At 45.9% G+C, this 13,881-nt stretch overlaps 1 protein-coding gene across 2 annotated transcripts in view; it reads left to right on the plus strand.

Moving 5' to 3' along the window:
• Positions 1–13,881, plus strand: part of ADCK5 (aarF domain containing kinase 5) — a 925,852-nt gene that overhangs the window by 875,611 nt on the left and 36,360 nt on the right. For both annotated transcript variants that reach the window (XM_069621949.1, XM_069621948.1), the window contains exon 15: positions 5,845–5,952. In XM_069621949.1, coding sequence (XP_069478050.1) covers positions 5,845–5,952 — 108 coding nt within the window. The remainder of the gene's footprint in view (positions 1–5,844; positions 5,953–13,881) is intronic.

A 13,881-nucleotide genomic window follows, 5' to 3' on the forward strand; every position in this document is an offset into this window, starting at 1 on the left:
TCAGCCTTCTTCAGGGCTTGCTTGAGATCTGTATGGGCGTTATGGTTGGGAGGATTATAAATACATGCTTCAGCCTTCTTCAGGGCTTGCTTGAGATCTGTATGGGCGTTATGGTTGGGAGGATTATAAATACATGCTTCAGCCTTCTTCAGGGCTTGCTTGAGATCTGTATGGGCGTTATGTTTGGGAGGATTATAAATACATGCTTCAGCCTTCTTCAGGGCTTGCTTGAGATCTGTATGGGCGTTATGTTTGGGAGGATTATAAATACATGCTTCAGCCTTCTTCAGGGCTTGCTTGAGAGCTGTATGGGCGTTATGTTTGGGAGGATTATAAATACATGCTTCAGCCTTCTTCAGGGCTTGCTTGAGATCTGTATGGGCGTTATGTTTGGGAGGATTATAAATACATGCTTCAGCCTTCTTCAGGGCTTGCTTGAGATCTGTATGGGCGTTATGTTTGGGAGGATTATAAATACATGCTTCAGCCTTCTTCAGGGCTTGCTTGAGAGCTGGATGGGCGTTATGTTTGGGAGGATTATAAATACATGCTTCAGCCTTCTTTAGGGCTTGCTTGAGAGCTGTATGGGCGTTATGTTTGGGAGGATTATAAATACATGCTTCAGCCTTCTTCAGGGCTTGCTTGAGATCTGTATGGGCGTTATGTTTGGGAGGATTATAAATACATGCTTCAGCCTTCTTCAGGGCTTGCTTGAGAGCTGTATGGGCGTTATGTTTGGGAGGATTATAAATACATGCTTCAGCCTTCTTCAGGGCTTGCTTGAGATCTGTATGGGCGTTATGTTTGGGAGGATTATAAATACATGCTTCAGCCTTCTTCAGGGCTTGCTTGAGATCTGTATGGGCGTTATGTTTGGGAGGATTATAAATACATGCTTCAGCCTTCTTTAGGGCTTGCTTGAGAGCTGTATGGGCGTTATGTTTGGGAGGATTATAAATACATGCTTCAGCCTTCTTCAGGGCTTGCTTGAGATCTGTATGGGCGTTATGTTTGGGAGGATTATAAATACATGCTTCAGCCTTCTTCAGGGCTTGCTTGAGATCTGTATGGGCGTTATGTTTGGGAGGATTATAAATACATGCTTCAGCCTTCTTTAGGGCTTGCTTGAGAGCTGTATGGGCGTTATGGTTGGGAGGATTATAAATACATGCTTCAGCCTTCTTCAGGGCTTGCTTGAGATCTGTATGGGCGTTATGTTTGGGAGGATTATAAATACATGCTTCAGCCTTCTTCGGGGCTTGCTTGAGATCTGTATGGGCGTTATGGTTGGGAGGATTATAAATACATGCTTCAGCCTTCTTCGGGGCTTGCTTGAGATCTGTATGGGCGTTATGTTTGGGAGGATTATAAATACATGCTTCAGCCTTCTTCAGGGCTTGCTTGAGATCTGTATGGGCGTTATGTTTGGGAGGATTATAAATACATGCTTCAGCCTTCTTCAGGGCTTGCTTGAGATCTGTATGGGCGTTATGTTTGGGAGGATTATAAATACATGCTTCAGCCTTCTTCAGGGCTTGCTTGAGAGCTGTATGGGCGTTATGTTTGGGAGGATTATAAATACATGCTTCAGCCTTCTTCGGGGCTTGCTTGAGATCTGTATGGGCGTTATGTTTGGGAGGATTATAAATACATGCTTCAGCCTTCTTCAGGGCTTGCTTGAGATCTGTATGGGCGTTATGTTTGGGAGGATTATAAATACATGCCGATGACTATGACCAGAACTATCCAGCCCTGACCCACAAGCCTCGCCCTCCACTCAACCGGCGAAGACGTAGAGCCGGGCCCGACGAATGGGACTGAAAGATGAGACCCAGCCGGGCACATGAACATGAGGGGAGGTGGTGGGGGGGGGGTCATCCTACGGTTCATTCTAAGGGGTTCCAATCAAATGTTAATGTACATGTTCTCCGATGTGCTGAGTTATAAACAAATGTAAAAAATAAAATAAAAATACATGCTGATCATTCTCGGATATGCACCTCAGCACTGGAACCAATCAAATGTCCTCCGGCTGTTAAGGACTGTAGTATCCGGAAGTGGGACCATTACCGTTTTGAGTTTTCTTAGACGATGTACTGTACCCAATACATGCATTTGCCACTGCCTAAAGTTCTGCAACGCAGTACTCAACGTGAACGCGGCAAGCAAGGCGCTGTATTATTGCAGTGGATCCCCTTGTTGTTGCCACTGGGTGCCTCTTGCAGTTATAGTTTGGCTTGCAACCTTATCACTCAAAGCGTTTGAACTTGAGAAAGAAGCAACAAATACACCCACCATCCTTTTCAGGTACTGCTAGCCAGGGTATGCAAAAAGTGTGCATGGAAGCACATTCGCAAGCCTCCGAAGGACAGCATTACTTACCCAGGAATTCTTTCTGTGGCTTGTGTTTGGTTCGAACAACGGGCGCCCACCCAGCCTCCCAACATGTATGTTGAAACAGTCTCTTATGTGATATGTCATCTGAAGACATTGGTGCTTTAAGTAGCATGGGTACCGGTACTAGAGTAAGGATCATGTGGCAGGAACACCTCTTTTTGATTTTGAGAAACACAAAGTGTAACACACCAGACCAGCCACTACATGGCAGTGTGCAAAGCATGTAATACTAAGCAGATAGAAGACCCAGAAAGACTGTTGCTGGGCAAGCAATGCCCGTCGTATACAGATACACAGTTGCAACATCAGTGTCCAATTGGGTCACCTACCGCACAATGTGTTGCTTAATAGCTGTTTCTTTATATAAAGCGAGATAAGGGGATGTTAGAGTAGATCATTGTTCTAAAATGACAGGGCACACCAATATGTAAATGAACTTGAGCAGTACAACCCTATATTATGACCAAATGTTAAACAAGCATCCAAGGCAAGTAGCCAAGTTCAGGCACTTGGAGTCCATCGGGGGCATCTTACCAAGTTCTCCCTCAGGAACCGAAAGGGCTCAATGGAATAGTCAAGTGGGGTTGTGTAGTGAGACAGTACCTGCACATTCTCCTGTGAATCCCAGGATTCCTACACCCAAGTTCCACCAAAAGGGGAAAGCAAGGGTAGCTTCAGGGAAGGACTTTACCCCGTATTGGATCCAATGAAGAACTGGGGGAGATGGGGAGATTAAGATATTAAGATTGGATAAGCAGGAGCTAAACGCAGCTCCTGAGTATCCAGCATTAACGAGTGACCAGGAGCTAGGACTGGGTGTCTAAGAGCTAGTGCAGCGTTCTGAAAATCTAACTTCCACATATACAAACATATCTTTTTGTTCATTATTTACGGCCCATTATGCTTTAAATGGTGTGTTAGATGTGTCCTAATGTTTATTTATAGATGGTTCCAAACGCAGAGGTGTGTTTGTTCAGCATTAGTTGGCCTGGGAGGCCAAACATGGCTCCTGGTAGCTGCTGGTGTCAAGCTAACCAGACCTGACTAGGCTGCCAGCAGGAGCTAAATACCTCCCATCACCCCCTCCGTTTCCAACACTGGAGACCCAAAAAAGTGTATCCAACCTGGCTCCTCCAATCACAGAAAAGGACCGCCTACTCCACGTTAATCAGGGTTGTTCAGGATGACTGCTATCACTCTTGAGTGTGGTGTTGAGGGCCCTGGGGTGGAAAGTGCAAAGTTCACATTTGACAATTGGGTCCGGATTCCTCCATGTTGCATCTCAGGCTTTCAAGAAGTAAGGATGGCACGTGTTTCCCTGCACTAGTGTCTGCAAGGGAGGAAAGAGTGCCTTCACAACTATCCAGTGACCCCTCAGGCTTTCAAGAAGTAAGGATGGGACGCGTTTCCCTGCACTAGTGTCTGCAAGGGAGGGAAGAGTGCCTTCACAACTATCCAGTGCCCCCTCAGGCTTTTCGAGAAGTAAGGATGGGACGCGTTTCCCTGCACTAGTGTCTGCAAGGGAGGGAAGAGTGCCTTCACTACTATCCAGTGCCCCCTCAGGCTTTCAAGAAGTAAGGATGGGACGTGTTCCCTGCACTAGTGTCTGCAAGGGAGGGAAGAGTGCCTTTACAACTATCCAGTGCCCCCTCAGGCTTTCAAGAAGTAAGGATGGGACGCGTTTCCCTGCACTAGTGTCTGCAAGGGAGGGAAGAGTGCCTTCACAACTATCCAGTGCACCCTCAGGCTTTCAAGAAGTAAGGATGGGACGCGTTTCCCTGCACTAGTGTCTGCAAGGGAGAGAAGAGTGCCTTCACAACTATCCAGTGCCCCTTCAGGCTTTCAAGAAGTAAGGAGGGGACGTGTTCCCTGCACTAGTGTCTGCAAGGGAGGGAAGAGTGCCTTTACAACTATCCAGTGCCCCCTCAGGCTTTCAAGAAGTAAGGATGGGACGCGTATCCCTGCACTAGTGTCTGCAAAGGAGGGAAGAGTGCCTTCACAACTATCCAGTGCCCCCTCAGGCTTTCAAGAAGTAAGGATGGGATGTGTTTCCCTGCACTAGTGTCTGCAAGGGAGGGAAGAGTGCCTTCACAACTATCCAGTGCCCCCTCAGGCTTTCAAGAAGTAAGGATGGGACGCGTTTCCCTGCACTAGTGTCTGCAAGGGAGGGAAGAGTGCCTTCACAACTATCCAGTGCCCCCTCAGGCTTTCAAGAAGTAAGGATGGGACGTGTTTCCCTGCACTAGTGTCTGCAAGGGAGGGAAGAGTGCCTTCACAACTATCCAGTGCCCCCTCAGGCTTTCAAGAAGTAAGGATGGGACGCGTTTCCCTGCACTAGTGTCTGCAAGGGAGGGAAGAGTGCCTTCACAACTATCCAGTGCCCCCTCAGGCTTTCAAGAAGTAAGGATGGGACGCGTTTCCCTGCACAGTGTCTGCAAGGGAGGGAAGAGTGCCTTCACAACTATCCAGTGCCCCCTCAGGCTTTCAAGAAGTAAGGATGGGATGCGTTTCCCTGCACTAGTGTCTGCAAGGGAGGGAAGAGTGCCTTCACAACTATCCAGTGCCCCCAAAATCAAGTGAGTTAATGGAATGAGCTTAAAAAAAGCTCACTCAACAAAAATAAATCCGGACCACACATTTCCAAAAAATGTGCTGCCACTTTTTCAGGTACAGTAAGGTTGCCTTCCCAGAACCCTACACCAGTTGTGGTTCTGAAAAAAGAAAAAAACTAATTGGCTGAGAGAACTGGGAGTGCAAAAGTGGTGTGCAATGCTTGGTAGGTGTGGCACCAGGTGCTCTAGAATCCCCTGTTTATTGGAGCCATTCATGTATCACACACCTGTCCCTATGTGGGTGCTTTAAATGGCACAAGATAGGTGGCTTATATCCAGAACTATGACTATTTGAGATGACAAAGGAGGGGAAGGTTTGAGAGATCTAATGCTCCTTGGAAGGTGGTTCAGTAGTCGGAGGCAGTGGAGGATTTTCAGTTCTTTCCTGAATGTGTGTTAGGAAGGCTGACATCACAGAGCTTAGCTTGAGAAGTCATGCATCAGGTATTTGTATGCTGTGGGGTTCGAGAATCATTATATTTGAGGTACAAGTGGTGCGGTTTGAGTGGTGAGGACTCCCCTGCAGGTACTCAGCTTGGCCTTTGTGTAGGGCTTTGAAGAGGATTGCCAATGGCTTCACTGGTTTGGAGGCGTGCAGGTGGAGCCAGTGGAAGTCCATGAACATGGGTGTGGTGTGCTCCAGTGTCCATCCGGGGCATTTTACACTGCGCAAGGGTGTAGTGGTATCTGCCACCATCGGCGTGGGACAGTGGACTGCACTCGTGTAAAGTTAATGTTTGCCTGGCAATCTACACCTCCTGCACTGAATGATGTTGGTTGTCAATTTGGGGGATTTCTGGGAGCACATTGACCGTTATTTGATTTGTACTTTTAGTGCTGTGCGAGGTTGGAGCAGGATTGTTGGAGAGAAGCTCCCGGCCTCTGGCCTCTTTCGGTGGTTGATGGAGAAGTGGGAAAGCCTAAAGTTCGAATTTGCATTGAGGTAAGAGCATGTGTGAATGTTTTATTGCATTTTTTTACACGCCCCAGACCCTGAGGTATCACAGCGTGGTGAATCGCCATCTCATTGCAATTGAAATTGACAAGGTTGCAACCTCCAAATGCTGGTGGTGATGTTGGAAAATGTGGTGATGGTGGGCAGCCTATCAATGTCCACCCATTTATCAGATGCTCCTGTGAACTCTGAAGGATGGGTTTAAACCCCCTCTACCCCCACCATCCCCAGATTACACCATCGATAGAACTTTCATCTGTTCGACCAATGTCCACATAGAGGCAGAACTAGCAGGATCGGATATCCTTTTCCACTGAAGGAACTACGGTGTTTTAGTTTGGGGTCCCATCTAGTCTACATTCCCAGGTGATTTGCTGTATCCACACTCTTATGGTCGTTACTGCAACTCTTCTCTGTAGGGCTTTTCTTCTCTGCGGGTGCTCTGCCAAGGGAATCTGGCACAGTGTGTTCCCAAGTCCATTCTGCAGAAGCACACTCCGGATTCAAGTCTCATCCTGTATCCGTCGGCTGAACCCTCCTTGCGCAGGGCCAGTTTATTTACCTGACTTTTATGCTGCACCAAGTCTCCACAGTTGTGGTTGGAGCGGTTTGGCTTCTCTGTAAATTGGAGTTCTTAGGGAAGAACTATCTGTTTCCATTTGATCACCATAGATTTCAATGGAGCCCCAGTATCTTTTCTGTTCTGGACCCTGCCTAATGCTGGAGGTAAGTAAACCTTTTCCCTCCACGTACCTGCTCTACTTGTTGGGGGCACTGGCCAGCACTTACGGCTACCAGTGCAGCGGAAGTGTTTACCTCATTCCTGTTTTTACTGTACCACACACCAACATACAGTGGAGCGCTGAAGGGGTGCTTGGTATCCTATTCCTGTGCCCCTTTTGTCTGGGAACTTTTTAGTCTTTATGATGTGTCTAGGACGGGCTGTTGGCAATGGACCATTTTTTATATTTTTCCGGTACCCTCCCATGCACTTTCTTTAATAGCACAATGTCATTTTGAGTACCATCTACTCAGAATGGCTGTTGTGTGCGGTTTATGTGCTTTCCTTTGGCCATCTTGCATTTAGACAGTTTTCCTGCCCTCTCAGACAAGGGCAAGAACTTTTAGCAGGTTAAGCTGGGGCCGCCTGAGCCCAATACACATGCCTCCCTGGGCAAATGTGGCTGTCCCTGAATAGGACGGCCTTTACCAGTTTGAGTGGTGCAAATCCTAGCCATCGCTGGGCTGCGGTAACCCCCCCACACTGGATTTTGGATCAGAGAAGGAGACTTAAAGCCAGTCTGGAGGTCCCCCAATGGAACAGCGTCTAAAGACGAGAAGACTGCGTTACAGCACAATGTACCGGCACTAGGGCGCACTAGCTCCAGAAGTGAGCATAGCATCAGTCTGGCCCACCTCCAGAAGGTGCTGCAACCCACAATGAAGAGCAGAAAGTGGTAGTCAGGAAGGATGATTGGGTAGCCACATTCAAAACTATGGCCCAAAAGTGTTAAGATTCATATTTACCATCAGACAATGCAGTGATCCTGGACAAATCTGCTCGTCTCACTGCAGGCTACCGTGTATGTAGGCCATTCGATTGGACGGTATCCTAGATGAAAGAGCTCGCCCAATACTGCAGACCTCTGGCAGGCTCATATTCAGCTCTGTTCAAAAAAGCAAGCCAGCAATGTCAAATGTTCTCCCTAACAACATGAATAACCATCCTCAAGCCTGTGCGTTAGATGTGTTTAGAGTGTTAAAATACAATGCAGCGGAGCAGCACATATATGACATGTATTAGGCGTGTCTCAATGAGTATTCTGTAATAATGAACCTCTAGCATGCCATGCTCATGTTGCGCTATCGTGTGAATAGTGTACTTTGCAAGTCAGGCCGCCAGACCCTGTGCCTTGCATCCATGCCAGAGTTGCATTTGTCTTCTCAGGGAGCCTCACTGCCAGTGCTTTCCTCTGGGCATCTGCTTTTCTCCATAACTGCGTGTCTGCCTACAGACGTTGCCCCATTGCCTCCCATGGGGCGCCTTTTCCAACGCTGAGAGCTCCTACACATTGGCGTTCTATGAGACTTACCTGAACAGTGCAATGTTGTCCAAGTCTCTGGAGTTTCCACCAAGACTCGTCTGTTTAGCTACTAGCCCTGATGTATTGATTACACTCTGAGTGAGAGAGAGTGAGAGTGAGAGTGAGAGAGAGACTGTTTGTTTTCTGTGTTTATTTCTTTTGGCTATGGACAACTCCATGGGGCATCATCTTTTTTATTTGTGTCACACAGCACCCTCAGTGCAGTGACACAGGCATGTCTTTTTAGACTTCCCAAAGATTTAAATACCTTCTCTGAGATAAACTACTGTTTCCCAGAGAATGTAAGGTTAAATTGACTTGAATAGTCTTTTTAAATTCCTAGACCCAGCGCACACTATCTTTCTATAGAGTGCTGGAGGGTTATCTAGTATCCCTTATGTCTAGAAACTCATGTAGCAGTCAAATGCTACCCTTTCCTAACGAAATGGCTGGTGGCACTGGTGTTACAATGAACTACTATGATTTTTCCCAAACATGAACACCGGTAGCTAAAAATCGCGAGCGCCATGTTTTTCAAGGTGCCGCCTTAAGCCCCTTTGTTTAAACGGGTCCCGGCCTTCTTTTGTCGCCATTTCTTTTTGGAAAGGTCCTTCTAAAGTTTGTCTCTGCACGCCAAACTGGGTTTGGTCCCTTTGTTTCTATTCCTTTGGCGGGCTTCAGGACTGAAGACCGCCTCTGGCGTCTGAATGTCTGGGGTGGGCAGAAAGTGAGGGAGGTGCCCGAAACCCCCTGTGCTTAGTCTCCTAAGAGGCCCAAATGCACTCTGGCATGATTGGCTGGCTGACTGTCCGGCAAGGACAGCAACCCTGCTGGGTGAGTGACAGCTAGGCTGGAATGAAAGGGAGAAAACTGTTTAAAAGGCGAGTCTCTTGGACTGGAAAGTAGAGTCGACCATTGGAACGAAAGAACCAAAGACGAGCTGGAAGAGGACGGCTGCTGCAACTCGTAGACCGTTAGTTTGTACGGGGAAGCCCTGCTGCAGGTCCAAATTGCCAAGTTAATCTCGACAGAGAAGCCCCTTCAAGGACGACTTCTTCCTTTGAGTTGATGGGACCAATCAACTCGTAAGTCACCTGGATACCATTTTCGGAGCTGGGTAGGACTAGCCAAGGGGAAGGACACCAGCTTGTGTGCTTGACGACAGCTACTCGAACCGAAGATCTTCCATTTTGCCAGTTTGTTGGACCCACCCCCATGCAGTGCAGGAGTCCCCCGATGTCCTCCCTCTTATCCCCACTAATGAGGCTCAGTGAGATCTGCAGGAACTGCCAGGAACCAACGTCTTCAGCTGCATCTTTTCTGCATATTAAGGTAATGTGCCAACCCGATTGAGAGAACTTGCCTCTCGCGGTGAAAGTTCGTGAAACTTTCCCAAATTGCAGGCCTGGTCAGCTTGTGACCCAACATATGATTATTTTTCATACAAACTACTTCTGAGAACTTTGGCAAATAATGTACCGTTTACTACAAGAACTACTCTTTCCTATCCAAGACACTAGCCCATTGACTTTGGCCTAGGCCTATTGAACTGAAACGAGTCCTTCAGTGAAATGTATTTGTAGTTATTGAATTTATAGAGCGCTTTACTCCAAAGCGCTTTACACATTACAACAACTGAATACATTGAATAAATGGAAGCATAAATGCACAACATGAGACAAACCATCAAAACAATATAAATAACAATTTACATAGTGCCGTGAATGAAAGAAACGGGAGAGAGGGAGAATGAGAGAAAAGTAGGGAGGTTAACAGGACGGGGAATGAAGGAAATAGGATTTAGAGGAGGAACGAAAGGAGGGATAAGAGGAAATGGAGCGGATAGAGAGGTAGAGAGTTCCAGTACTATTTGCACTGCGTAGGAAAGTATTTGTGATCTATTCCATTAACTTGTGCCTTTTTAATCCCATTTAAAGTGATTGAAATGCCATTTTGCTCCTATTTCAGGGGAGCCTAATTTACTCAGAATCTTATTGGTTTGGTATTGAAGTATATTTGTGTATGATATTAAGTGGCCTCCTTCTAGTGAATGTTTTCTAAATGACTGTAATAAATTAATAAGTGTTTTACCAATAAACCTGGAGTGTAAGTGTCTACTTCAACCACTGTGATTGTAAAACCTCTGTGTAACCTCTTTTACTGTTCACATTCCCTCTTGAGATGAGCCTGGCTGCTTAGCTCGCTACCACAACTGTGTAGTACAGACGTATACCAAAGGGTGGTTTTGCTTACACCTGTAGTCCTAATTGTATGTGGTGGTCCCAGAGGGTACTGCATGCAATTCTGCCTAACAGCAGGAGTACCGATGAGGAGGAGCTCTGTCTTAATGGCTTTAAGGCAGAGATCATTGGTGGCACACCATTCCTGAATTGCGGCCACACAGTTTGGCATGAGAGAAGGAGGACAGGTGGCTGAGGGGAGCCTGAAGGAGAGCTGGATGTGATCAGCATAACAATGAAAGTTAGAGCAGAAACTAGCAATGTGGTGGGCAAGAGGTGCTAGGTAGTGGTTGAAAAGCCGGGAAGAAAGGTTACACCCGCCTCCGCCCCCCCACCTTCCTGGGAAACACCACAAGTAGAGAGACACAGAAGAGAAGAAAGACCAAAGTTGAACCTGGAAGGCTCAGTCTGTGATGAAGGAGGTCAACCAGGCCAGGGCCTGACCAGTGATACCCAAGTTGTCACAGGCGATTGAGCAGAATGGCATGGTTGACAGTGTTAAAAGCAGAGGATAGCTCGAGAATGAGACAGAAGGAAGATTAGAGGCAAGATTAGAGAGAAAGTGCTCAGCTCACAGGTGTTCAGGAGAGCAGATTCTGTGCTTCTGGCAGCTCTGAAGCCACACTGGTGGTTGTGGAGACAACCAACAGATTCAGTATGCATGAGTTTGACCAGGAAAGGAGTAATGGAGATTGGGCGCTAGTCGGACAGGAAGGATCGGCAGAGGGCTTCTTTAGAAGGGGGTGCACAAGGGAGTGCTTAAGGCGGAAGGGGAAGGTTCTGGTGGCAAAGGAGTGATTGCAGAAATCAGCCAAAACAGGAGCAAGGGTGTCGATATGGTCTTATGGTTCTGGGTGAGCAGGGGAGAACCTGCTTTGACAAGACTTTCATAGATTGGATTTGTCTAGAAACATTGTCAGGGGTGAACAGAGGAAAGGAGGAGAAACGTCCGAAGCTGTGCTGACGCTCTGAATTCATTTCAACTAGAGAAGCCCTTCAAGGACGACTTCTCCCCTTTTGTTGGTGGGACCAATCCACCCCAAAATGAATCGTCGGACATCCTCTCAAAGCTGGGTGTACTTCCACTGCTGCTGGAACCGAAGTGCCAGGGAGAGGAACACCAGATCGAGTGCATTGCTTTTAAGCCGGACCCAAGCGCCAGGAAGATCCTCCGGACTTCCCTGAAGTAGGACTGACCAAGCCTGAACCACCTCAACAGAGTGCTGAACCACAGGTGCGAGGAAAGTCTGAAGTTGTATCCGAGAACCACAGTGTTGCTATTTGCTATAGACGCAAGGAGCTGAAACCGCGAAGTGCAGCTGAATTGAAGTTTGCCCATTGCTGCTGCTGACCTTCCCATTGCAGTACAGGAGTCCCCAGACGTCCTCCCTCTTGTCCTCACGACTGAGGTCCAGGAACAGGATCTGCAGAGCTGTACAGGAACAAAAGCCAGCTGGAACTAGGGGTGTACCGTACTTTGGCTTCGAGTAAGTATTTGGCCGAATTCCGGCTGAAAAAAGGCTATTCGGCTCCAAGCCGAATAGTTCCTAGCTATTCGGCTCTTGCCGAATACTTTGACATTCTCATTTGAATACAATGCAACATGAACTCAAAGTCAAATATAGACTTCAGTTTGCAAAACTGAATACAATTAGACCAGACAAATTGTTATCACATAGCTGAAAAATATCTTATATTGTAATCTGCTCTTTAGGGCATGTTTTGTTACGGATTCTTAGACAAAAACGGTGCTCACCTTTTATACTTAGCCTGCAACAATACAGGAACAGCTTTTCTTTTGGCAAATGTTTATATGCAATGTGCATTTTTTTCAGTCTGAAAAAGCAACTGAAAGAAACGTGCATAGATACTTTCAGTTCTTGTCATGTCACTTCCCATTGCTTACGTCATAGTGCCCCCTTTTCTTTTTTTAAATACTTGAGTCCTGAGTTTAACATTATCTGATATTTTATCCGGAAATTATAGGTTGCATATGTTTGTGTGTTGATGAGAAAGAGTGGCGAGGATAAGTGAAAAGTGAGCAGCATTTGTTTGGGTCGGGTGAATAGTTGTGAGATGTAGTTCACGTGTTTCATATTTCTATGTGACCTGCAAAGAAGTTTTGAAACTCGAGCACATCGACTTTGCAACTGGATAGAGAATGCAATGCATCTGATTCACAAAGGCAGTCCTTTTGCATTTGTGAAGCCTCCTACTTTAACTGGCACTGAATATGCAACAATCTTCTGTACATTTGGTCGCTTCATTTTGGTTAAATCTGCTTTATTTCTGACTTTTATACTTTAAATAAAGATGCTACATTAGTTACAATGAAGAGAAATAAAAGTATAGCATGCATTCAAAATGATGCTTTATTTGTTTTTTTAATAAGTGTATTTTTTGAAGTTTGGAACATGATTTATTAAATAAAGCAACTATTCGGCTTCATATTCGGCTTCGGCCGAATAGTTGACAAACTATTCGGTATTCAACCAAATACTAAATATGCTATTCAGTACATCCCTAGCTGGAACCATTTCTTCTAACCAAAGGTACTGTAAACCTAATAGGACTTATCCCGTGTGGTGTAGCCTTACTTGTTCTCAGTTGAGACTTGTCTTGGTTGCCATTACAGAGTTGCTTGCAGCTTCACCCCTCTCAAGCCTCCGAGCTTCGGGCCTTTCAAGTGAATCTTATTTCGACAAACTTTTCTGAAAACATTGTGAAAGACTTACTTACCTGCAAAGAAGATCTTCAGCTCCCCTAGACTTTGTTCAACTAACATTGACTGTCCTGGCTCCCTGAGAGACTCTTCTCCCTCTGACCTTGTGCTTTTGCCATTCCCCCTTGAAAGGGTTAATTTAATTTGCATTGGAAGGTCTAAAAAAGTACTTAGCTGTTTATGAATTATTCGTTAACCTTTGTTTTATTCCCATACCTAATCCTTTACACTAAACTCAGTATTGCACTAAATGTACCAGTGATAAATCAATGTCCACAGTGTTCTAGCTATTTCAGTCACCTGAGGATGTAGGAAGTGTCTGTGTGCCAGCCCCAATGAATATCATCTGATTTAGAGAAACCTTTTTTTGAAGTATATTATCATTGTTATATGTTTTGCTCCCTTCTGAAGAAGGCTTATATAAATGTTAAATTAATAATTATTTAATCAAGAACCCTTGAGTGTAATTATTTATTTGAATAACTGTCACTATGAAACTCTACTGCTCACATTGACCCCTCTTGAGATAAGCCTGGCTGCTCAGTCACACTACCAACCTGTGTAGTACAGACTTATACCAAAGGTTGGGTTCCTATTGCCAGGAGGTCAAGGTTGCTACAGTCTTCGAAAGGATACTGTACACAATCTTGCCTAATAATCAACAAAGCACAATACACAGCAAGGAACCTATAAGTAAAGAATGCAGGCAATGCAAAACCGTAGAGAACACAATGTCAATACATAAGAAAAACAGCAGCAGTTCAAAGTACATTGCAGAAACCCAACTCTCCAGGCACAGTACACAACTGAAGAAACCTAGAAGTGGAGGAATGCAGGCAATGCAAAGGTACAGTAGTGAAACAAAGCAATG

Source organism: Ambystoma mexicanum, chromosome 5q (genome assembly GCF_040938575.1).
Source record: "Ambystoma mexicanum isolate Mex_15411 chromosome 5q, UKY_AmexF1_1, whole genome shotgun sequence".
In the NCBI taxonomy this organism is placed as follows: Eukaryota; Metazoa; Chordata; class Amphibia; order Caudata; family Ambystomatidae; genus Ambystoma; species Ambystoma mexicanum.